At 44.1% G+C, this 25,030-nt stretch overlaps 1 protein-coding gene across 2 annotated transcripts in view; it reads left to right on the forward strand.

Annotated features, from left to right (window-relative positions):
* The window catches only part of RAPGEF5 (Rap guanine nucleotide exchange factor 5), a 233,107-nt gene continuing 210,357 nt past the window's right edge, over nt 2,281-25,030 (forward strand). The window contains exon 1 of one of the 2 annotated variants that reach the window (XM_018047330.1): nt 2,281-2,589. In XM_018047330.1, the coding sequence (XP_017902819.1) occupies nt 2,359-2,589 (231 nt within the window). In that variant the 5' untranslated portion in view covers nt 2,281-2,358. The remainder of the gene's footprint in view (nt 2,590-25,030) is intronic. The other variant, XM_018047329.1, reaches the window with a different exon arrangement.

Genomic DNA, 25,030 nt, shown 5'->3' on the forward strand with positions numbered 1-25,030 from the left:
ACTGAGAAACTCTGAAAGAGCATGAAGTCCAAGGATCTGGACCAGGAGTTAGAACATGTGTGTTCTGTTTTAGAGCAAAGTAGGTTCATGGTGTGATTCAAAGGGTGTTCTCAGGGGTGGCATGGCACAAGCCTCCACTCATCAGAGAGATTGTTGGCCACAAGTGTCCTGGAGTGCCTTTACTGGACCAGGACCAAAGGTCTAGTGGACTTTTAGTTGGTATTTCAGGAGGAAATCTGGAGTATGGAGTATAACATTGGTTATTGCTTTTGCTTTTGTTTTTTTTTTAGTTGCTAAGTTGTGTCCGACTCTTGTGACCCCATGGACTGTAGCCCGCCAGGCTCCTCTGTCCATGGGATTTCCCAGGCAAGAGTACTGGAGTGGGTTGCCATTTCCTTCTCCAGGGGATCTTCCTGACCCAGCAACTGAACCCGGGTCTCCTGCATTGCAGGCAAATTCTTTACTTAGACTGCCATGAGGGAAGCTCATGACATTGGGGCTCAAGGCAATGCCTAATTACCTGTGGGGGCAGAAGTATTTGAACATTATATAAGCTGGTACACTCTTATATGGTCCATACAAGTGGAATTTCAGCCTTGAATAAATATGTATAATAGGTATTTGGAAACTGTAATGTCTGAGTTTATTACAGTGCCCTTTCCAGTAAACACGCACAGCTTTCTGTGACAGGATGTAAGGTGCCAATATGTCACCAGCATCTATTCTGATATTTTCTCCTCCTCCATTACAGGATTCCTCTCTCCCACCAGTAGGACACATTCAGGGCCCAGTAGGTTCTGTGTCCTATCCCTCTGGTGTTTTTCTCATGTTTTTCCTTCTTGCTTGAAGGACCCACATCCTCTTTTCTGCCTGATTGAATCTTCCGCACTTAGCTTGAGGGCACAGCTCAAACTCCCTGCATCGACTTTTCTTTGCTTGTCTCAGGCCAGAAGCATTTTCCCTGCTCCTGTGAGCTGCAGTGGTCATTATTCACACTCAGTTGGCAATTACCAAGACTACAACACTCTATCTTTGTTTTTTTATATGTGTATCTAGTCCTGGCTCAAGTTTTAAGTTCGAGCAAACTCTGGGAGATAGTGAAGGACAGGGAAGCCTGGTGTGCTGCAGTCCATAGGGTCACAGAGTCAGGCGCGACTTAGCAACTGAACAAGAAGTCTTAAGATCCTTGAGGGCAGAGTTCACAGGTCATTCTTCTTTTTTCCTTGCATGGCCATGTTTCCATATATGTTTGCCAGGCATCTGCCATATGAGGGCTGAGAGTACAGTGGTAGACCAACATAAACCAACAAAGGGCCCTGATTCCTTGTAATCCTTGGTTGTCAACTTTATTTTTTCTAAGGTGAGTAACCTTATCCAGTTCTTGCAAGTCTTAGGCAAAGATAGGAGCCCTGTGTCCTACTGATAAGGAGTAAAACTACTGGCTGCCCCTTGCTGAAGACAGGTTGATCTGGGAGGTGAAGGTTCACAGCCATCTGGACTAAGGCCCTGCTGGAAGAGTCTTGCTGCCAGGGCTCCACTATTCCTGCCTCCTGGAATGGTGTAAACAATGATTCACACCACGGTAGGCCTTTACGCTTTACCAAGCACATTCATCACATGCATCAGGCTTTCAGGGAAGGTCAGGTTCCAACTTGTTAACAGAGAATCACCTCCAGGTCACCAGACTTGCATCTGTTTTGCTCAACACCTATCATAATGAACAAAAGTTTTAGACTTTAATGATGAATGTGCCAAGGAGAGGACAGTGTGGGGGCTGTTTGACTCGTAGCAGAATACAGACCCTATTTTCTTAGGCGAAAACCATTTCTGGGATTAGTAATTACGATTTAGGGCCAGGCAGTGAAGAGGGAAAAAAAAAAACCACCTTGTGCGCCCGGGCGGGGTGGTAGTGTTCCCCACTTCCTAGCTCACTCCGGTCGAAGTTCAGGTCGAGCCCGGCATGCAGGAAAAGGGGGTGAAGTGGGACTTTTCAGCCTAAAGGGAGTAGGGGGATGGGGCGGGCAGTGGAGTGGGTTCGGTGGTGGATTCTGGGAATCCCGCACCTGTGGAAGAGACGGGGCTCGAGGTTCCGGGAGTGGCTGCGGGGGCCGGGTCCGCAGGCGGAGGTGTGCCGCGGGGAGGGCGGGGCGGGGCGGGGCCGGGCGCACCTGGGCGGAGAGGGGGAGGCGCGCGGCGCTGAGCCTGGCGGGGGCCGCGGCGCGCGCCAATGGGCAGCGGCTGGCAGCGCGCCCCGCGCCGGAGCCGCAGTCGCGCCCTCTTGCTGCCTGGCGAAGGCGCGGACGGCGCGCGGAGGCGAGCGCGGGGAAGAGCCGCCGGCGCCACAGCCGCCGTCAGGGCATGAGGATGGCCGTGGGTTCCGTCAAGATGCAGCCGCCGTGCGAGAGCCCGGCTCTGGCCGCAGTGGCGGCCGTGGCGGCGGCGGACGGCGCCCTGCGCCGCAGCCCCAGCGCGCGCGAGCCGGAGCGCGAGCAGCTGCCGGTGGCTCCGCGGCCGCGGCTGCGGGACCTGCCGGCGCTGCTGCGGAGCGGGCTCACCTTGCGGAGGAAGCGCAGCGCCGCCGGGGGCCGGGTGAGTGGCCGGGTCGTGCGCGGCCGGAATGGGCGTGGGAGGAGCGCACGTGGAGCCCGCGCCCACCCTCCGGGGCGGCCGAGGAAGGCATCTGGAAGTTGGGGAGGTGCCGGGAGTGGGGCGCTTGTGCCGGACTAGGCAGAAGAGGGCCCCGGGAAAGCGGGGTCGTGGGGTGCCCCCCGCGGAGCGGCGGTTTCCCTCTCCCCTAGGTGCACCTGACTTAGCCCAAGCGCACCTGGATTCTGGCAGCGGGACCGTGAGCATCGCCGGAAGAAGGGCCGTTTGCCTTTCTCCAGAGGGGGAGCTGCAGGTGTCCGGTGCCTAACGGCCGGCCCTGTCCCGACAGCGAGCCCAAGGCCCCAAGCGCGGGACCTCAGTTTTCAGGAGGCAAGAGACGTGTGCACCGGTGTCGGACGCCTCGTTGCAAGCTTTGGGCACCTACACTGGCTCTGGCCGCCGCCACGGCCGAGGGACCGACGCCGGAGTTGGAAGTTCCGGGGCGATCTTTAGCTCCTGGGCTCTCCAGTCTCCAGCACTTAGGTCTCGGCGACGCCCCCAGAATCTTAAATATTGACTTCCTGCTGGTGTGTTCGGTAGGATTTCCTGGTGGAGGAGTGTCCCTCGTTGGGTTCTAAGTGCATCTAATGGCCCGAGCAGGTCAGACATGTTTTGTGGTTAAGAGAAGCGGGACGGCCTGGGATCTCTTCTAAGTCACTCAGCAGGCACTACTGACTTACGGGTGGCCCTGCTCACCAGGGCCATGGGCAACTTTGGGAGGTTTTACTTAGCTTTAAAAATTTTTGCGTCATTAAGGAGACTTTCCCGAGAAGGAACCACAAGGTAGATATTTTGGTCTGTAATTTAAAAAGAAGTCGTAGTTGTCGGCCTTGAAAGATCTTGCTGGGGGACTTCCAGCTCTTGAAAGATAGCTTTGTGAAACTTGAGTCTTAGGGAGAAACACTGGGTTTGGTATGGCTTCCTTTGGGCAGGAAAAGGGTCTGAATCAATGTTGAGTCTTCGGCCTTTCTAGGATGTGTACCTCCTTCCCTAAGAATTCTTACCACATAGAGATGACTGTACCTGATCTACCTCAGAAGGATGTTTTGAGGATTAGCTGAGCAGTAATAGGACATCTTTAGGTCAAATGACCAGGGGATTTTAGGAATTACCGCAAATGACCTTACCATGTGGCGTACAGGGTTCCCTACAAAGAAAGTGAGGAAATGTGTCCCAAAGATATGACAGCTAAATAAACACAAAAATCAGAGTTAGAGACTTTCCAGGAGTCTAGGGGAAAGTATGTTAAATTGTATTCTTGTTACCCTTGACAGTTACTTTTTCACTGCTCAGAATACAGGCTGACAGGAGGGCAGCCAGGCAGTCTAAGGAGGATCGCCCAGGGTTTCTTTGTAAATAGATCTGGAGTGTTCATCTGCATAGAGGCTTGAATTTCCCCCTGTCTGGGATGATGTTGTGGTGTACCTTACCAAAATACATATTTACTCTTATTAATTATTCTGAATGTGGTTACTTCAATAAGATATACTTTATTAGCCCTTCTTTGGTTCTAATATTGTATTAGTTCTCCTTGTGACATGCCAAATACATTTCATAAGTGCATGGCCAGTTTTTTATTTTTTTTAACTGGGGGAAGATTGTCAAGTTTTCCGACATTGGAAACCCATAATTTTCAACTGTTTTCCCTCCTTTGGCTCTGGAACCACCTTTGTGATCATGGAACCTTCCCATCAAAGGAGTTGGAAAGTGTTTGAAAGAAAGAGAAAAATAGGTGAAATATGTATTAGTTTGTTCAGGCTACCATAAAAAAATACCATAGACTGGGGACTTACATAACAGAAACGTATTTTCTCACAGTTTTGGAGGCTGCAAAGTGCAAGATCAAGATGCCAGCATATTTAGTTTCTGGTGAGAACATTTCCTGGCCAGTAGGCAGCCACCTTCCCTCTATGCCCTGATGTGACCATTCCTTGGTGCCTGTGGAGGAAAAGAGATCGCCTTCTCTTTTTTCTTTTTTTAAACTGAAATATAGTTGACATATAATATGACGTTAGTTTCAGGTGTACCACATACTGATTGGTCTTTGCGTACATTAGAAAATGATGTAATGATGTAATCCTAGTTACCATCTGTTCCCATATGAAGTTATTACAGTATTATTGACCATATTCCTTATGCTGTATATGACATCCTCATGGCTTATCTATTTTACAACTGGAGGCTTATACCTCTTAATCTTGTTCACCTGTTTTGTGCCACCCCCGTCACTTGCTTATTCTCTGTATCTTTGTCTACTTTCATTTTGTTTTGGTTTTTAGATTCCATATGTAAGTGAGATCATCCAGTATGTTTTTCTCTAGCTTATTTCACTTGACATAATACCCTCTAGATCCATCCATGTTGTCACCAATGGTAAGAATTCATTTGTTTAATGGCTGAGTAATCTTTCGTTATATGTATGTACCCCATCTTCTTGATCCATTCATCCATCAGCGGACAGTTCACTTACTTCCATATCTTGGCTGTTGTAATAGCGTGGCAGAGAACATAGGGGTGCATATATCTTTTCTGATTAGGGCTTTTGTTTACTTTGGATTAATACCCACATGTGAGATTCGTGGGTCATATGGTATTTCTATTTCAATTTTTTGAGGAAGCTCCATACAGTTTTCCATAGTGACTGTGCCGACGATAACCGTAACCAGTGGTACGGGAGGACTCCCTTTCCTGTGTGTCCTCACCAGCACTTGTTGTTTGTTGTCTTTTTGATGATAGTCATTCTGACAGGCGTGAGGCGATATCTCACTGTGGTTTTGGATTGCATTTCCCTGATGATTACTGATGTTGAGCATCTTTTCATATGCCTGTTGGCCATCTGCTTGTCTTCTTTGGGAAAATGTCCCTTCCAGTCCTCTGCCCATTTTCTTTTTTAGTGGGGTTATTTTTGTTTTTGATGTTGAGTTGTATGAGTTGTTTGCATATTTTAGATCAGCTCCTTGTTGGGTATATCGTTTGCAACTAATTTACGTACTCCCATTCAGTAAGCTGCATGGGAGTTTTTGTTTTGTTGATGGATTCTTTCACTGTGAAAAAGCCTTTTAGTTTGATGGAGTCCCTTTTGTTTATTTTTTCTTTTGTTTCCCTTGCCTGAGGAGACAGATCCAAAAAAGTATTGCTAGACTGATACCAGAGTGTACTGCCTATGTTTTCTTCTAGGAGTTTTATGGTTTCAGATCTTATGTTTGTAAGTCCTCAATCTGTTTTGAGTTTATTTTTGTATATGATGTGAGAAAGTGGTCCAGTTTGATTCTTTTGCCTGTGGCTTTCCCAACTCTATTGAAGAGGCTGTCTTTCCTCTGTTGTATAGTCCTCGTTTATCATAGATTAATGTGCCATTATTTCTGAGTTCTCTATGTGCCAGTACCACATTGTTTTGATACAGGTACTGGCATCTGTGTATATGTTTTTGTACCAGTACCATACTGTTTTGATGACTGTAACTTTGCAATATAAATTGTTTGAAATCAGGGTATGTGATACCTGGAGCTTTGTTCTCTCTCTTAAAACTGCTTTGACTATTTGGAGTCTTTTGTGTTTTCATACACATTTTAGAATTTTTTTTCTGTTCTGATTCTTCCATCTCTCTCCTTTTCTTATAAGGCCACTAATTCCATCATGGAGATACCACCCTCATGACCTATCTCACCCTTAGTACCGCCCACATGCCCTCCAAATACCAGCATCTTGGGTCTTATGGCTTCAACATTAATTTTTGGGGAACACAAGTATTCAGTCCATAACAGAAGTGTTTGAAGGAAAGAGAAAAACACAAGCAGTGTGTATCAAACCAGTGGGTGACTTGCAAACACCTGGGGTCATGTGGTTAGCCCGTTGGTTAGGACAGTGATACTAATGCAAGTAAATCATGGCTAAGCTCTTTCTGTGGACCTTCAGTTTTTTATGTCATGAGCTGTACTTCCAGATTACAGCTGAGTGATTATAGGGACAAGTTAGCACAGATTCATTACCACTGGTAAGAAAGTAGCTTTGTGTATTACACAAGTTGGTAGGAAAGTTTGCAACTTCTGTATTGACCAAGATCTGATTTAGGAATCTGTGTGGCCCTTGCCCATGCTGCCTTGGGCTCTCACAGATCTTAACAATCTGACATCAACTGCCATCAGATAAGCTCTTTGTGAGTTGTGTTGCCCAACCCAGGTGGCTTGTAGGCTGTCTCTTACTGGGAAAATGTATGCTGACATTCGATTGTTACTATAGAACTCCTGGTTCCTTGGTTCAGTCACTTATTGTCATATTGAATTCAGAATGCAAGCTGGTTCGGACTCTTTGCACCTCTTTAGGCCATGTGGAATGACTAGATTTTTCTTAGCTACCTCCTAAAAAATCACTGGTAAGATAAGGCACAGATTGACTTTACACCAAAACCATTTAATTTTCTTTTTTAACTTTGTGTTGGGGACATTATGAGAGAACAATGTAATTACTTCCCACCTTTAGCTATTAACATTTTACCAATTTCGTTTCACTTACTTCTCTTTTCCCCACTTTTCGTTTGTGGGGGACTGGTGTATTTTAAAACAAAATCCTAAATTTTCTGTCATCTCACTCATTAATGTTTCAGTTCACATCTCTGATAAGGACTTTGTTCCTTAAAAAAAAAAAGTTGTGTGCCTTTCTTGCCTAAAATTTTTAATAATACTCCTTTAACATAATTCCCGTATTCAATTTTTTCTCAGAGATGTGTCTTCACTTATGATTGGCTGCAACCAGGAATTAAGGTCCCTGCATTGTGTTTGGTTGTTAGGTTTTCAAATCTATTTTATTTTATAACCATCTCCTCCCCCTGTTTCTCTTTTCATGCCTTTGATGCGATGGAGATAGTAGGTCATTTGTCAAGTAGAATGTCCACATCTGGGGTCACTTCTTGCGATGCTGTCTAGTTTGTTCATTTATTTTCCGTGTTTGCTGTAATCTGGCAGCGAGATGGAGCGGCTTGATTAGATCCAGACTTAAGAGCGACATTCTTGTCAGGTATTACTGTGCATAGTCTGTTGCATGCATCACGAGAGACGTGGTGCCTGAATGTGTCCCTGTTTGAGGTCACAAGAGTGATTAGTGGGTTCAGGTGGGGTCAACTTACCTTTCTATCTTTCACCTAATGATTGTAACATCCTTGATAGTTGTAACCTAGATCCGTTTCATTAGAGGTTGCAAAATGATGATCTAAATCTAACATTCCTCTTGCATTTATCAGTTGGAATTCTGTCTATAAAGAATTTACTCTCAAAAAGAAAAATCAAAATTTACTCTCATGAACTACTTTGGTCTTCTGAAAAAAAGATTGTATAGGAAGGACAAGGGAAAGGCTTGATTTTTTTTCCCTTTTATCAATTTTCTGAGTTATGATTTAATGCCCTAACAACCAGTGAGTTTCTTTCTTTTTCAAGTATCAGTAAGATCTCATATTTGTTTGTTGTTTGTAAATACATTACATTTGTAATGTATTTGTTTCAATCCATTGAAGGCAATATTCTTTTTGATGCTCCGTTTATAAGTATCTCCTGCGTACTTCTTAAAAGGCCCTAGTAGTCTCTGATACCTTTCTTCCTTTTCAGCACAAGTTATTCTAAGCGTATCTTTTCTCATTTCCTGCTCCAGCCTCCAAATCAGCCATTTTCCCAAGGAGTTCTGATTTTTTTTCTTCTGAAAACCATTCATGTCCCTCAACTTTTGCCTCTCATAGTGGTAGAGTTTTTTTTTAACCTTCTTTTTAAGTCTTTCATCTTAAGTTTTTGTTTCATTAAAAATTCTTCTCATCAGGCTGCTTCTAAGACTGTCATTTTTTCCCTCTAATGAAATAACTGGTAGCTACATTCTGTCTTTCTATATATACTGTGGGAGTGCTGGGGCTGCCTTATTTGGGGCTTTGGCTGCTGGAATATTTTCTGCAGTGTTCCACCATGTCTTCATCTCCTTGAAATCTGTCTCATTTACCTCAGTCACAATGATTCACCGGTTGTGCTAGCTTGACTGTTCACCCAAGTCTTCCTGTGATTCTCGGCCTCTGGATCAGCCTTCTCTGCCTTGACCTCTTTCCTTCAGGCACTCTTCACTCAGGCAGGGTCTCAGTGGCTCTTCAGACCTGAGAAACTGGAAGTTCTCTCTTTTTCATTTACAGTCTGCACCCTGATGCACATGTGTGTGATCAGTCATGTCCAACTCTTTGCAACCCCATGGACTGTAACCCACCAGGCTCCTCTGTCCATGGGATTTCCCAGGCAGGAATATCAGAGTGGATATTTGCCTTTTCCTTCTCCAGGGGATCATCCCAACCCAGAGATTGAATCCCACCCTGGTGCTGCAGCTAAGTCACTTCAGTCGTGTCTGACTCTGTGCGACCCTATAGATGGCAGCCCACCAGGCTCCGCCGTCCCTGGGACTCTCCAGGCAAGAACACTGGAGTGGGTTGCCATTTCCTTCTCCAATGCATGAAAGTGAAAAGTGAAAGTGAAGTCACTCTGTCATGTCTGACTCCCTCTCAAAGAAGAACAAGGCTGCCCATTTCCTGTGTCTGAGCTGGAATGCTTCAGGCCTGGCTTACCACCTTCTGCTGGAAATAAGACTTCGTTGATTGAGAAACACGTTCTGCTCTAAGTTATACCAGTATGGCCAACTTATAGTCATTTTATACACGTATCTCATAGGCAAAGCATGTCGTTTCTTCCTTGTATTTAAAATCAGTGCTAACACTTCATAGCACTTAATTATGTGCCTTGCAGGTTCTGGTATAAACTTTAATGGTCACTACAAGCCTCTGTGTTAGATGCTTTTATTTGCATTCCACAGATGAGGAAGGGGGTTCTCAGGTGGTGGTGCAGTGGTGATGAATCCGCATGCAATGTGGGAGACGTGGGTTCAGTCCCTGGGTCAGGAAGATTCTCCTGGAGGAGGACAGGGCAACCCACTCCTGTATCCTTGCCTGGAAAATCCCATGGACTGAGGAGCCTGGTGAGCAACAGTCCATGGGGTCAAAAAGAGTTGGACACAACTGAGTGCACTTGTGTGCACACACACATACACACAGCCCCACACTCACATACACACACACACACACACAAATGAGAAAACTGAAACCTAGAGGTAACTTGCCCAAGATCACTGAGTGGGCGGGACAAGGGAGGTTTGAGTCCAGCCAGTCTGGTTCCATGGTCCATGTTCTGAATTGACTTTCAAATGCACTGAGGACCTAGGGTCTATTTTTTTTCCCCTAAATCCATTGTTGTTGTTGTTCAGTCACTCAGTAGTGTCCAATTCTTTGTGATGCCGTGGACTGCAGCACGCCAGGCTTCCCTTGTCCTTCATCATCTCCCCGAGTTTCTCAAACTCATGTCCATTGAGTTGGTGATGCCATCCAACCATCTCGTCCTCTGTTGTCCCCTTCTCCTGACTTCAGTCTTTCCTAGCATCAGGACCTTTTCCGATGAATGCCCATAGGCTTTATAGTACCTGCTGGTATGACCTTACCCCTCTTGAGAATGGTCAGTACATGCTGTTGATAATGCCACACATTAACTTTTCTTTCATTGGAGCACACAAGGGCTTGTGATCCTCCTGGGACTGAGGTGGAGGGGTCGGGGTCTTGGTGGGAGGGGAAGTGCTGTGGTTATAGGTGTGTATAGTAACTAATAGTTACTAAGATTAAAGTTTGCAGTCAGTGTGTCCTAAGCAAAAAACTCCCAGGCCTATCTTCATCAATCCAAAAAGTTTGTGAATTTATCCTCCTTGCTCTTTTCTTATCTGCTTATGGTAGCCTGTCAGAAGATAAAGGTCATTAAGGGAGGCATGCGTCTTCCAGGAAAGGTGAGTCAAATCAGATATGAGAGCACGTGTTGGTCTTATTTAAGAGACAGTGACTTCCGGCCAGCTCGAGCTTTGAGTTGCAAGGCCACTACTGTCTACCCTCGCACGTTATTCTCTGAGCTCTTGAAGCTTCATGTTCTTCTGCTGTGGTGAGATACACTGTGGGTCAAGTTTTTCTGAGAACAGAGGCAGTGTCTGGGAAGCTTTGGGCACCTTGCAGCTTAAATGTTTTCTTCCCAAGCTGTATGCTTCTTCTAAGCCGATGGACTTACATAGACGTATTTATGGAAATCTAGGCCTCAGAAATTTTGCTCTTGTATGCAGTGTCAGTTTGCAAGTTTTTAAAGATTGTGGTGTCCTAACATAGAGTGCATATTTTAGGTAGTGTCTAAATACTGGTACCATAACAAAACAGTCTGAGGTTCACACCTGCACTGTCTAAAATGGACTTGGCAGTAATTGGTAACTTGTGAAGCTAAAAATAGAAGAAAAGGTGGGAGAAAAGTCACTGGGGATGACTGAGTGCTTGTGACTTTTTTTTTGCCTCAATGTTGCATAACAACCCTGGTTAGGAATACTGATCATTCTAGTAACAATATGTTATCAAGGAGTCATTTGTGAGAGGTTATAAGATTTTATGGGAAAGCAAAGTAGTTAAAATCAATGGCTTCCCCCCCGCCCCCGCCATGGTTAATTATTGTTATGATAAATCATTTATTTGTAAGTCGGTATGGAAAAGGGAAAGTTCAGGGACAATATTGTGGATTCTGGCACGTCTTTATCAGATTGAAACTTCAGTAGTCCTCTAAAAGGAGAAGGAATTTTCAACTGTGAGAAAATTACCATCTAGAGAGGTTTAATAGCCTTCCATGATCACCCAGCTAAGAAGTAGTGCAGTCAGAGTGGGGCCCAGGACTATCTGATTACAATATCTGTGGCCTTTCTGCAAAACCATGTTGTCTAAGTGTGTGTGTGTGTGTGTGTGTGTGTCTGTGTCTGTGTTTGTGTCTGTGTGCGCCCTCGTTCAGTCGCCAGGTCATGCCCAACTCTTTGTGACCCCATCGACTGTAGCTTTGCCAGGCTCCTCTGCCCATTCTTTGCCACTGAGCCACTGTACCCTGTTGTCTAAGACATGGATGTAATTATGACATGTTGAGCACTGAAAAGGGTACCCCAAGGAACTCCAGTGGTAGAATCCCTTAGTGTGTGGTATGTATATAAAACGAGGGGTGCCCTAGACATTTCAAGTTTAGTGCAAAACACAGCTTATTTTCTTTCCAATGTCATAAGTAAATGGCTTCCAGGATTCGTCTTTATCCACTTGCAAGGTTTGATGATGGCTCGAGCAGCAGCTGTTTGTCATCTCTCTGCAATACCAGGCATTGTTCAAGAAACAGGAAGGTTTAGGATGACTCATTCCGGAAGCCATTGCTCTGGAAATTTGGAAACTGACTGGCTGCATATTGCAGGTGAACTTGGAGATTTATATAAAGCAAGTAGCTTCCTTTTCTGGAAGACTGGAAGAAGAGGTAGGATGAGTTTCTGATACCCCAGGATTTACATTTCTGATGGTGACTTGTTTGATATTTAAGAAACATCTGATTAGGAAGTGGGAACTGTGCATACCTTTCAAAGTAAAAGAATCCATTTACAATTGAATCAAGTCATTGAGAATACACAAGTGTCTTTCACTAAAATTAAGCTTTGGCCCATTTATCTTTTAATGGATGTGATTACCTGAAACAAATAGCTCTCAACTGCACCCGCCCCCGCCCCCCGCCCGCCCCACCTAAGCCCTTTTCTGGAATCTGGGGTGGCACCCTAGAAAAATGCATGTGCAGGTGTAATTTTGCACCTCATTTCAGAGGGCTTGTGGATGTTCTGAAGCCTGGGTCACCACATACCCTAGTTATAAGGCCTTTCTTCTAGAAGCAGTACCATGGTTCTGTAATTATTTTACTTTTCATCTTCCTTCTTCTAAAAATCTGGCATAGTGTCAGGTGCTCAGTCGGTAAATATTTCCCCAAATTAAAGCATTTTATTGGCTGGTTGAATTGGAAATTTGTTCACCTCAATGCAGCGAAAACTTCAGTGAGTCCTGGGAGGAGGTGGTGGCCGTGGTGGTGATAACTGTTATTATTTAACAAATTCTCATGTAGCATTCATCATCTTGGGTTGTTTGAGGGACTTTCTTGGGGTTGTTTGAGGTACTTTAAGAACATTAATCTCTGAATCTTCATAAGAGCCTTGCATGACTAATGTTCTCTTTGTCGTCTTCTTGTCTGAAGTGGAGAATGAGGTTCACAGAGGCTGGCTAGATTGCCTGAGATCACCTAGTAAGTGGAGGAGCCAGGGTTTGAACCCAGGAAATCTGGCTCTGTATTACAAGGTTTACCTATTCTGCTGTATCTTTTCTCCAAATAAGAAAATGTATTTTCTTGATTACAATCTCTTTCTCTTTTTCATTTTATTACTTTTGAAATAGGGATGTCTGTTAAATTAATATGATCATTTAATGGAATATAACTTTTTTCATTTCAAAGCTATTATTAAATTGATAGTATATGTTAAAATTTGCTTCCCAGGTTGTGATAGTGGTAAAGAACCTGCCTGCCAATGCAGGAGATGTAAGAGACTCAGGTTCGATCCTTGGGTCAGGAAGATTCTCTAGAGGAGGGCATGGCAACCCACTCCAGTTCTTGCCTGGAGAATCCCATGGACAGAGGAGCCTGCAGGACTACAGTCCATAGGGTTGCATAGAGTTGGACAAGAGTTAGCATGCATGCCATCTTGAAATCTTGATGTCTTAAACAGTTACAATAAGCCACGTTTTACTTTTTAAATGTAGCTGCATAGTTTATCTGTCAAAATATCAAAGTAAATCACAGCTTTAAAATCGTGCATGCAGGTCACTCACTTCTGGATCTTTCCCATGTATACGTGTTACTAAACTTTTGTTTGATTTTCTCCTGTTAAAAAAATAAATAAAGTAAAATGATGCGTATGATCAAAGTGTTCGTTACTCAGTTGTGTCTGACTCTTTGTGACCCCGTAGACTGTAGCCCTCCAGGCTCCTCTGTCTGTGGAATTTTCCAGGTGAGCATACGGTAACAGGTAGCCATTCCCTCGAACCCGGATCTTCCACATTGCAGGCAGATTCTTTAACATCTGAGCCACCAGGGAATCCCAATACAAACAAAATCCATATCTATTTGTAAAGTGTGAAAAATTGAGTGAAGAGTATATTAACAATTTATCTGAGCACTGATAATTGCTTAGGTAATGATTTACATGACAGAGGAGAATACATATAAATTTTTTCCTACAAAAAATATGATTATTTTTAAACTAATGTTGAAGGTGAAATTACATATACATAGAAAGTTTATTATTGGTTCCCTTCAGTTTTTTTTTCCATAAAATTTAAAAGGTAAACTTCCCATATGAATTTCTTATTTTTTTGAAACTAACAGCCAGGAATATACACAAATGCCAATAGAGTGAGACTTTGTCTTTGAGTCACTGTACATTGTATGGGAAGTTGGCAGAGCTTACCTTCTGGGACTCAGTTAATCTTTTTTATGTTTTATCTGCTTTTTTCATGAGGCTTTGGCTTCTCCCTTGTAAAGTGCTTTTCTTTGCTTTTTGTACCATTTGTGTTATCTGTAGACAAAACATAATTCAGAATTTCTTAATAAAGGCAAAACAAACCTTTCTAAAGTTAAGAGTCCAGAAAACCAGGGCTTCTGCAGTCTAGCTGGTTGTCTTCCTGTATTTTTTTCTAACTGGTCTAGCAGCTCACTCCAGCCCTGTTGGTGCTTATGCTCTTCCATCGAATCTGGCCTTGTCAGATCGTTTACCTGCAGCTGTTAGGAGGTGTACATGCAGGTACTTGTGGCTGCCTAACACTTGTGCCTCTGCTGCTGACTGTAAATTTGGTTTGCTCTCTCCTGCTACTATTGAGGGAAGTGAACAGCTTATCACTTCTGCTTGGTCTAACACTCTAAATGTTGACTGTAAAGAACAAACACTGCAAATGGTACACTCCATCTTACCGTGTTGTGAATTTATATATAGGTATGAAGTCTTTTGTAGGGAACAAAAAGAAACTGTGTGATGTTGCTTTTAGAGAGGAGGGGAAGTATGATGCCTGTTTCAATCCATTGAAATAGAATTTGGCTTTGTTATAGTAGAAAAGACATTTTTTTCTATGTTTTGTCATTTACCAGCTATGTGAATAAGTCAGATAACCTTTCTGAGTTAAAATGGAATGCTAGTATTCTATCATGCAGTTGATGGTGGGAGAGGGGACCAGTTTTCATTTCTTGGCTCTTGTCTGTACAGCCATTTCTCCATTGAGATGCCAGCTCAACCCCCAGTACACTCTGGAGGCATGTTTTAGGCAGAGGGAAAGATGGGTCTTAATATTCACCTCATCTCTGGAGTTAGAGAAGGAAGATAATGATTTAATAGAAAGAGCATTTGAAGGAGGAAGATTCTGATTAAATCGAGAATCCGTCCTATCAAAAGAGTAAAAATGATGTTACTTATGAATTTTGTTTCTAGAAGATTAAATCATTTGTTTGGCCATAAACAGAATTCTGGGAGAGAAGTCAGAAGAGAACTTGTGTCATCAGCCCTTTGTATCTGGGGAGAGCTTACCAGGTGGTTTTATCTTCTTTTAGATGAGAGGTTTGTTGCTGTTTCTTGTCATCAAGGAAAGCTATTTTTTAGATTCGGATTAGCATCAATATTTGTTTTCCTCTACTGTTTCAAAGTTATGAAAAATCTTCAAATAGCACCCGTTGAAACACTGAAATTTCTGCTCTTATTGGCACATGACTTTTTTTTTTTTTAAAAGAAGAAGCCTGCTAGTCCTGTTCTAATCTACCTCGAATATCCCACGAAGTTAGAGCTTAATGAAACTCCACAGTGTCAGTTCATCAGTAGTTGGCTGTTCACACTGCTGTCATTTATATAAGGTTTTATATTTGCAGAATCCTTTCTCATACTGTTTTCATAGCTCTGGAGTAGGTATTCCTTTCTTATACAGACAAAACAAGTTACTGAATTTTTCCATAGGCCACATCTGTGAAGCAAAGATAGTGCCCACCTCACAGGGAAGGAGAAGAAGCAGGTTAAAATGCACAGCACTTTCAGACGAAACTGGTTGTGTGGAGAAGGCTTAGTGTGAGCTGCTGCTGTGTTCATCGCTGCCATCATCATTGTCTCCTGAAATGACAAACCTGAGGGATTTCAAGATCAAGCCCTTTGAAAAGCTGAAATAGATTTTATTGGCTATAGTGACCACAACTAAGTAAGAAAACGGACGCTCAGACATTGGTATCTTGCTAAAGGTTGTAGTGAGGAAGTTCAGGGTCAAGGGCTCCTTATACCTGAAGTGTCTCTGATAGGATATCCATGGTCTGTCCTTCCTAAAATGTCAAAGATGGGGTCTAAAGGAGGACTCCTCAAACAGTAGCATATGCATACATGAGAATCCCTGAGAGCTTTTTAAAACACAGATTCCCGGGCCCCAGTCTTAGAGACTTTGATTGCATAGGTCATGGATGGGGCTCACGAATCTGCATTTCTGTGCAGTTCCGGGTGATGCTGATGCTACTGGGACGTGGACCACACTTACACCAGTCAAAAGGGCCGTACAAGTCTGATTCCCTTCAGTGCCAGGAAATTTCTGAGGCCAGGAGTCTACCTGCTGTTCTGTTTGCCCCCTTCATGATGGAAGGACAAGCCAAGATGGAAGACCATGACCATAAGAACTTAATTAGAATGAATAATACTGGAAACTCCCCCTGATTGGCTTTCACAAAGTAACTGGCAGTTGGAAAAGTCGTGAGCATTTGAAACACAAGGGGCCCATGGCAGCTGGCCTACTGATTCTCTGACCATCCCCTGTCCTCTCCATTTCGTTCTGGTCTACACCTCGGAGCCTGCCCTCTGGATAGTCATCACTGGGGCTCCTGCCATGTGGCTTTGGTTTGGGTTGAGTCAGGGGAAGGCCAGGGGAGGAGCGGAGTCAGGGGTGGGTGTCTGTGCCTTCTGCCGCTGCTCCTTTTCTGTGTGGCACCGGCAGTGCCTGTGACCGTCTGTTACCAGCTTCAGCAGGACAGCCTCTCCTCCATCACCTTGGCTCTCTCCCGTCTCCAGTAGAGCTGTGTCTTCCCTGCTCCCTCCTGCCTGTGGCTGTTAAAGGCTTGTCATTCCTAACCACTGTGTTCTGCAGCCTCTCCTGCTGGGTCTTGGAACCTCGCCCACACACCTTTGATAGGCTGTCTTTTGAGAGGACCCTTGATTGATACTGGAGTGGAAGGAAGAGCTCCCAAAAGATGGGAAGAGTGATGGTAGAAGGTGTAGCCTTGGATGAAAAGAACATCATGAGTCGAGTGGGCAATTGGTGGTGAAATTTATGCAAGGGGCTCCAAAATCACTCCCTATGGTGACTGCAGCCATGAAATGAAAAGACACTTGCTCCTTGGAAGGAAAGCTATGACAAACCTAGACAGTGTATTAAAAAGCAGAGACATTACTTTGCCAACAAAGGTCCAAATAGTCAAAGCTATGGTTTTTCCAGTAGCCATGTACGGACATGAGAGTTGGACCATAAAGAAGGCTGAGCGCTGAAGAATTGATGCTTTCGAATTGTGGTGCTGGAGAAGGCTCTGGAGAGTCCCTTGGACTGCAGGAAGGTCAAACCAGTCAATTGTAAAAGAAATCAACCCCTAATATTCATTAGAAAGATTGATGCTGAAGCTGAAGCTCCAATACTTTGGCCATGTGATGTGAAGAGCTGACTCATTGGAAAAGCCCCTGATGCTGGGAAATATTGACGGCAAGAGAAGGGAATGTCAGAGGATGAGATCATTGGATGGCATCACTGACTCAATGAACATAAATTTGTGTAAACTTTGGGACATAGTAAAGGACCGGGAAACCTGGCGTGCTGCAGTCCATGGGGTCGCAAAGAGCTGGGCATGACTTGGTGACTGAGTAAGACAGTAAGAGGTGAGGAGTGCAGGAAAGGGGTCTGGCCTTTAAATTGATTCTGGATTAATCACAGAAGGTCCTGAGAGGGCCCTGGGTGAGAAGCTACAACTGCTAGAATGTGACCCCAGTGTCACCCCTAAGCGTAAACTTGCACGGCGAGGGTTCAGAGGAGCTTTTTTTTATGAAGAATGTACATTCCTCTTCGACAATTGCCTAACAGTTTGTTTTTTTCTTTCCTGCTCCTGCTGTTTCCCCAGATACCCCTTAGTGTTGTTAGCCTCTACACAGGAGTCATAAGGTCTTTTTTCGGCACTTAGATCTTGCTCCATTTTGTCACGGTATATTGAACATATTCTGAAGTGCCTGCCAGAACTACATTCACAAAGTAACAACTAGTTGAATAGAATAATCACGCCTTCAGTTCCTTTGCCCATGGGTTCCAGTGATGGGCATATCAACAAGATGAAAAATGCTGTTCATGGTTTCGGTACTCAGCTACATCACCCTCTGCAGTACCCTTGCCGTGAAGCAGGACCACAGCACAGACTTGTACCAATTCTGTGTGTTTATCGGTTGTTTTATATTGAAATGTTATGCCCAGGTTGAAACTGTTCAACAGCTTTTAGGGATTTTTTTGGTAGGGGTGGGTAGTAGAGTTTGTCTTAATACTTTGTCTTAAATGGTTTAAAGATAAAACAGGTCTTTGATCTCAGATTTTCTGTTGTTACAATTGTTTAGGAAGAAGAAAAGTTCTCAAGGAAAAATGAATTCTGGAATTTTTTCCCTCTTCTTTCTGTGTTTTCATATACCTTTGTGTCAGAAAACACAACTTTGTGAGGGAGTTGGGAGTGTGACCTTATACAGTTGAGGCAAATCATGGTGAATCATCTGATGTTACTGTGGCACAGATTTCAAGTACATGAGCCCTTTATTTCTCCTTAATTTTCCCTCCTTTCTAGTTATTTAACCTGAGGGCCTGGTGGCTCGACACCCTGAGAAGACAAGCCACAGAGGAGAGGATCTCAAGTCCACCAGGAAGGCCATGGTGTCTTCCTGAATGGAGGCTGCCTTGACATGGTGATATGTGAGCGTCAACTGTTAGTGGAAATTGACCGGAGGGAATAAGGGGGTTCCTAGTGCAGATGATGCTCAGAGAGGCCATATCCTGTCCAGGGAACGAGGAGGAGCCCGGCATGGTAGGAGGGGCCCATCATAGGCTTCTTTTCCAGTCCTGCATCGTGGGATGAGGATGGTTCTTGCTGATCTGCTTTGTTCCCACCTCCTAGGGTCGGGGTCCTCCTTATGCCCCTCCCTGGGGAGAGAGCCTTTCTCTGGCTGGTATCTCCATCTCTGGTTTGGCCCCAGGAAATCTCTGGGAGCCTTCTCGGGTATTTTGAGGACTCATCTCCTTACTTTCCTTGGGATGAGCTAGTCATCTCCATATCGGTTTGGTTTCCTTTGGCTCCGCCGTGCCTGTTTTTCCCTCCTCCTCCCCCAGCTTTGTTCCCTAAGGCTGTTCTGGTGGGCTGTGTTCCCAGCTCATCTTCTGTGAATCAGCTCTCCCTACTGCCTGCTCTCCTTGTTTCCCTGCACAGCCCTGCTGTTTATTCACCTTTTTACATTTACCTGGCCCCAGCTGAGGGCTGTTTCATATAAACGGGGATGCCACAAGCCCCTTTTTGAAATCTGGGTGATTCAAACCCACTTTTACATGTTAAAAGTTCCCTCTTTTTTAGGTGATTTAAGCTCTTACGGCAGTTGTATCTACCTCTCTTCCTTAACTTCCCAGGAGAAGAACTTTTGCATGGGCTTGGATAACCACTGTCTCACTGGTCTGCACTGGGGGATGCAGAGTTTACAAACATTGTTTTCTAATTAGTTTTCATTTTCAAAACTACCTCCTTTAAATAGAGACTTCTACCTTGGCCCCAAAGATGTGTACAAGAAGGTGTTGCTCTGGTGAGAACTAAGGCTGTGAAATGCAAAATCAGTTTCGTTCCTTAATGGCAGTAATAAATGTAGAACCTTCATTTAAGCAGTTAGCTTTGGGAGTACAAGGCTAGACAGATGACAAAATAAAGTGGATTAATGATTTTGTTAATCAGTTCTTTCACCACAGGCAGCTTCATAATAATATAGCACTTACCCCTCCCATCCCAGACTGCTGTCCAGTGAGTCATCCTCACTTTTGCATTTCCTGATATCTTTTCTTCCTTCTAAAAAATCTGTGTAGGGTACCTATCATCTGATTTGTCAGGATAGTCTAGGTTTTGCAGCAATAACAAAACTACCGCAAAATCTTTGCGGCTTAGCACCACAGACATTTATTTCTTATTCACTGAAGTTTGTGTCTGGGTGCTCACCGCTGGGAGCTGTCCTCCATGTGGTGGCTCTGCTTCCATCGTAGGACATTTCTGCATCATCATCACCTTCCGCTATGACTGCAAAATGTGAAGAAAGAATGGAGAACTCCACAAGGGTGTTTACATACACCTCTCTGAAGGGTGTTTTGCTGACATCAGATTGACTGGCGCAAGTCACATGACCTCATTCACTTCAAGGCACGGGGAACGTGTCCTCTTCCCAGGAGCTTTGAAGGAGAAAGGAGGCACAGATATTAGGAATGTCTACCCCAGGCTCCAGAAACTGAGAATTCAGAAATTAATAAAGGCATAATCCCAGTCTTTCAGTCCGGCTGGAGAGGTAAACAGGTTCATAGTATTACAATATAGTCTTATAAAATTGCACAAATTACAAATTAGCACGGTAGTGACCGTGATAGAACAGAAGGCATCTGAGAGCACAGAGAAGAGCGGGGCGCCCACCTCCCTGGCCTGCAGACGGGGGAGAACCCTCCAGTGGCAGTGGCGTCAGGGCTGGGCTTTGCTCGCCAGCTTGAGGTCTCCTTACCTTGGTGAGAGTGGTACCCGGCCTTATTTATGTGCTGCATCCCAGTGAAACTAACTTTTGGAATACAGCTCCAAGAAGTAAGCTTTTCTTTTCTTTAAGACCTCAAGAAAAAAGTGAAAGCAGGCTGTCAGCAAGAGGAAAGATCTGCCCGTTCCCATGAAAGGTGACACACAGTATCCTTCTAACAGAGGTTTGCAGGCACTGTTCTACTACTCCTAAGCTGTTATGCTCCTGACAGTTCTTTGATCTCAAAAATTAAACTTGCTGTTACAGGAGGGAAAGAGCAAAGCAGGTGTAAAATAACAATCAAGGTTAGTTATTAGGCAGCAAAGGTTGCGTGTACTGTACTTTGATTTGCCCAGAGATTCTGACACATTTTACATTAGATATAAATGTGGGTGGTGTGTTGACAGTGCAAAGAATTTGCTTTATAGACAGAGGGAGACAGGCTTGTCCTCAGATCTGATAAAGCCACATCCTTACCCTCTTTCACTGCTCTAGCCCCACTGGCCTTGTTGCTGGTCGTCCATCACAGTGGGCATTCTCCCACCTCAGGGCTTCTGCACCTGTTGTTTTCTTTGACTAAAGTCTTCTTTCTCCAGATACCTATTCAGCTACTTCAAGTCTTTGTACAAAGGCCATTCCCTTGATGAGATGTGCCAGGCATCCTGTTTTGGGTTGAGAACCACTCCATGCAGTACACATATTGGTTTGGGGATAGAATAATGTTGAGACTATATGTGGATAGGATCTGACAGTTAAGGTTGTAGTCCCGTCTGTTGACAAAAACATTTCATAAATTTAGTCTAGGTGTATGGGGTGCAGAATGGAGAAAGGAGAGGCTGAAGGCAGCAGAATCTGTTGGGAGCTGTTGTCCAGGTAACAGGAGTCGAGGGCCTGGTGTGAGATGGAGGTGTTGGGAGTGAGAGGTCTAAGGGTGGGAGAAGGTCAGGATGCTAGGATTCAGTGATTTCCTCTTAGTTTTCATGGGGAGCTAAAAATTAGCAAGGACTCAGAATAAATTTCTTGTGTTGAAAGGAATATAACCATCAGAAGCATGACCAGACGTGGTATCTATTCTATACAGAAGGTCTCTTAGAAATTATGAGAATGTATGTGTGTGTTTGAATGAAAAATTGAGTGTAAGTCAGCTTTTGTGATGAAAAAAAGGGGATTCTTTTAAAATGACTAAGTGGTAGTTGTTTTTAGGACATAGTTTGAAATTTCCACTTCTTGGTTGGGGCAGAAGAGCTGAAGGGCAGTCTGCTCCCATTCTGCTGAGTCTCTCAGGGTTGCTCCTGCCTGTGACCTTGGGCAGATGCCTCCCTGCCTGCCCCTCCCTGCCCCTCCCTCCCAGCCTTGACCTCAGGCTACATCTGCTCATCACCAGGTCTCCACCTTCAGTGCCCTCCAACCCCACCTCGGGTCAGGCGGAGGAAGGTAAAAGTAGAAAGGAGAATGTATCCTTTAATCCGGCTTTTTTTCAATTCTTAAATTTCTCTGTGAAGTCCAGGGAATTGTGGCCCCAAGATACCCATAGCTGCTTGTCTCAGTAGACTCAGGTAGAAAATTGTAAATGTTTTCAAGGCTTACCTCTCAAAATCCACCTGCCTTCTGCTTGATGTTGAGAAAAACAGACACCTCTCTTCTTTCATCAATTTCCTGACAGCTCCTGCTTCTCACCCTGTAGGATGAGAATTTGACTCATTTATGTGAGCCCCATAAATATGTGTACCTGGCCTCCACGCCTACCTCCCTCTCACCTCGGTCCTCAGGTAATTGAGTTGCTGCTGGGCCAGAGTTCAGAGGAGCCTTTTGTGTTCACTTATACTTGGCTCTCTAATTGGATTGGGGACCGAGTCAATCGGGGATTTGATTGCAAACAAGAGAAACCAACTCTGAAATTACTAGAAGGTGTTGTAGGTCATCTTACAGAATTATTGGAAGCCTGAAGAGGTAGGCTTCCGACAGGGTGAGAACCAAGGATGTTTCCAGAGAGGAAACCGTAGAATGTAAACAATCAAGAGCCTGAATGGGGACTTCCCTAGTGGTCCAGTGGTTAAGACTTCACCTTCCAATGCAGGGGATACGGGTTTGATCCCCAGTCTGAGAGCTAAGATCTCACAAGCCTTGTGGCCAAAAAACCAAAACATAAAACCGTCATTCTAACAAATTTAAGAAAGACTTTGCAAATGGTCCACATGAAAAAAGTCTTAAAATAGGTGTGAATGTTGAGAACAGCCAGCTTGGGTCTCTCTGTCACTTGCCAGCTGAACAACTCTGGACACATCTCTTAACCATTCTATGCTTCCCAAGATAGTTATCAGTAAGAATTGCATTCATATTTGGAAGAAGCACTTAAACAGTGACTGGCAAATAATAAACAGTATCTCAGTGTTTGATGAGTATGCATCTCTAGTTGAGGTTGTGCTTGCCTATACATATATTTTGGCTTTGAGCTGGTAAGTATAATTACTCTCTGGGCTGCAGGCTTTGCTTCTGTGCCCCCAGCTGCTGCTTTGCTGGAACTAGTTTCTCCCTTATCGCTAAAGGCCAAACGTTTGTTCAAGGACGTTGTTTCAGTTCTTTGTGGTTCCCTCAGAACCATTAATTCTGGGACATTATTAACAACAGAAGCACATAAAAATCAGGGTCTGTGCATTTGGGGCTTTAGTTTTACGTGGCCACCCTGAGCGATAGTGTAGTCAACTTTTTTCTGCCACTTCTTGTCTTTTTTTTTTTTTTTTTTTTTAATATTATATTTTCATGGTCATTACTAACATCCCCTTTACTCTTTCCGCCTGTTATTCTGTTCTGAGAGAAACAGCCAAAATGGATATTGTCATAGACGATAAACCATCTTACCTCTGAGAAGGGTTTAGCAGTCCTCTCCCATTTCTAAGTGTAGCATTAATATTTAAACATATTAATAATTAACATAAGTGCTTATTAGTGTTATTTATTATTCATATTAAATATTTTTTAAAAGTAGGTTTCTGTAATACTTATTCTTTTCCCTCTTTGATTTTGTTCAAAGACAATTATATCTATTCTTTTATGGAAAGAATCTTTCCTTTAAGATTATTAAGAGTGTTGGTTGGTTTGGCAAGCCAGGGCTTAGTCCATTTATAGGGAAGCTTTACTTAAAAGCAAAAAGTCAATGACTTGGTGTAGTCCATGTGTTGAATTTGCTGTTTTGGGTCCCAAGTTTAGTTCAGTTCAGTCACTCAGTCGTGTCCGACTCTTTGCGACCCCATGAACTGCAGCACGCCAGGCCTCCCTGTCCAGCACCAACTCCCGGAGTTTACCCAAACTCATGTCCATTGAGTCGGTGATGCCATCCAGCCATCTCATCCTCTGTCGTCCCCTTCTCCTCCTGCCCTTAAGCTTTCCCAGCATCAGGGTCTTTTCAAATGAGTCAGCTCTTCGCATCAGGTGGCCAAAATATTGGAGTTTCAGCTTCAGCATCAGTCCTTCCAATGAACACCCAGGACTGATCTCCTTAGGATGGACTGGTTGGATCTCCTTGCAGTCCAAGGGACTCTCAAGAGCCTTTTCCAACACCACAGTTCAAAAGCATCAGTTCTTCAGTGCTCAGCTTTCTTTATAGTCCAACTCTCACATCCATACATGACTACTGAAAAAACCATAGCCTTGACTAGACAGACCTTTGTTGGCAAAGTAATATCTCTGCTTTTTAATATGCTGTCTAGGTTGATCATAACTTTACTTCCAAGCAGTAAGCGTCTTTTTTTTTATTTCATGGCTTCAGTCACCATCTGCAGTGATTTTGGAGCCCAAGAAAATAAAATCAGCCACTGTTTCCATTGTTTCCCCATCTATTTGCTGTGAAGTGATGGGACTGGATGCCATGATCTTAATTTTCTGAATGTTGAACTTTAAGCCAACTTTTTTCACTCTCCTCTTTCACTTTCATCAAGAGGCTCTTTAGTTCTTCTTCACTCTCTGCCATAAGGGTGGTGTCATCTGCATATCTGAGGTTATTGATATTTCTCCCAGCAATCTTGATTCCAGCTTGTGCTTCTTCCAGCCCAATGTTTCTCATGATGTACTCTGCATATTAGTTAAATAAGCAAGGTGACAATATTCAGCCTTGACATACCCCTTCTCCTGTTTGGAACCCTGACGACTCTCCCATGCACTGAAATACATTTATAAGGGCACACAGTTGTGGTAATTAAGTTCTGAAGCTTCATTTGCTTGCGATTACATTTCTAATGTTGCCATTTAAAACCTCATTAAAATTAAGAAGGGTTTGACAAGCTCAAGGCAATTTACAGGCGAAGTTAGAGCCCAAGAAGAGCCTTCAGCTGCTTTGTATGACTTTAGTTGTATGTTTATTCACTTAGTTTTGGAGGCGATCATTTTTAAGTAAATTTAGAATTTCAAAACCTATCGAATGTGGTTTAAAAATAAATTTAAAAAAATTTTGTTTGTTTTTGACTGTGCTGAGTCTTCGTTGCTGCGCAGGCTTCTCTCTGGTTGCGGTGGGCCGGTGCTACTCTGCATGCACGCTTCTCTTGTTGCAGGGCCCAGGCTCTGGAACACGGGCCCAGGCTCTGGAACACGGGCCCAGGCTCTGGAACACGGGCTCAGGCTCTGGAAC

Source organism: Capra hircus, chromosome 4, assembly GCF_001704415.2.
Source record: "Capra hircus breed San Clemente chromosome 4, ASM170441v1, whole genome shotgun sequence".
Taxonomy (NCBI): domain Eukaryota; kingdom Metazoa; phylum Chordata; class Mammalia; order Artiodactyla; family Bovidae; genus Capra; species Capra hircus.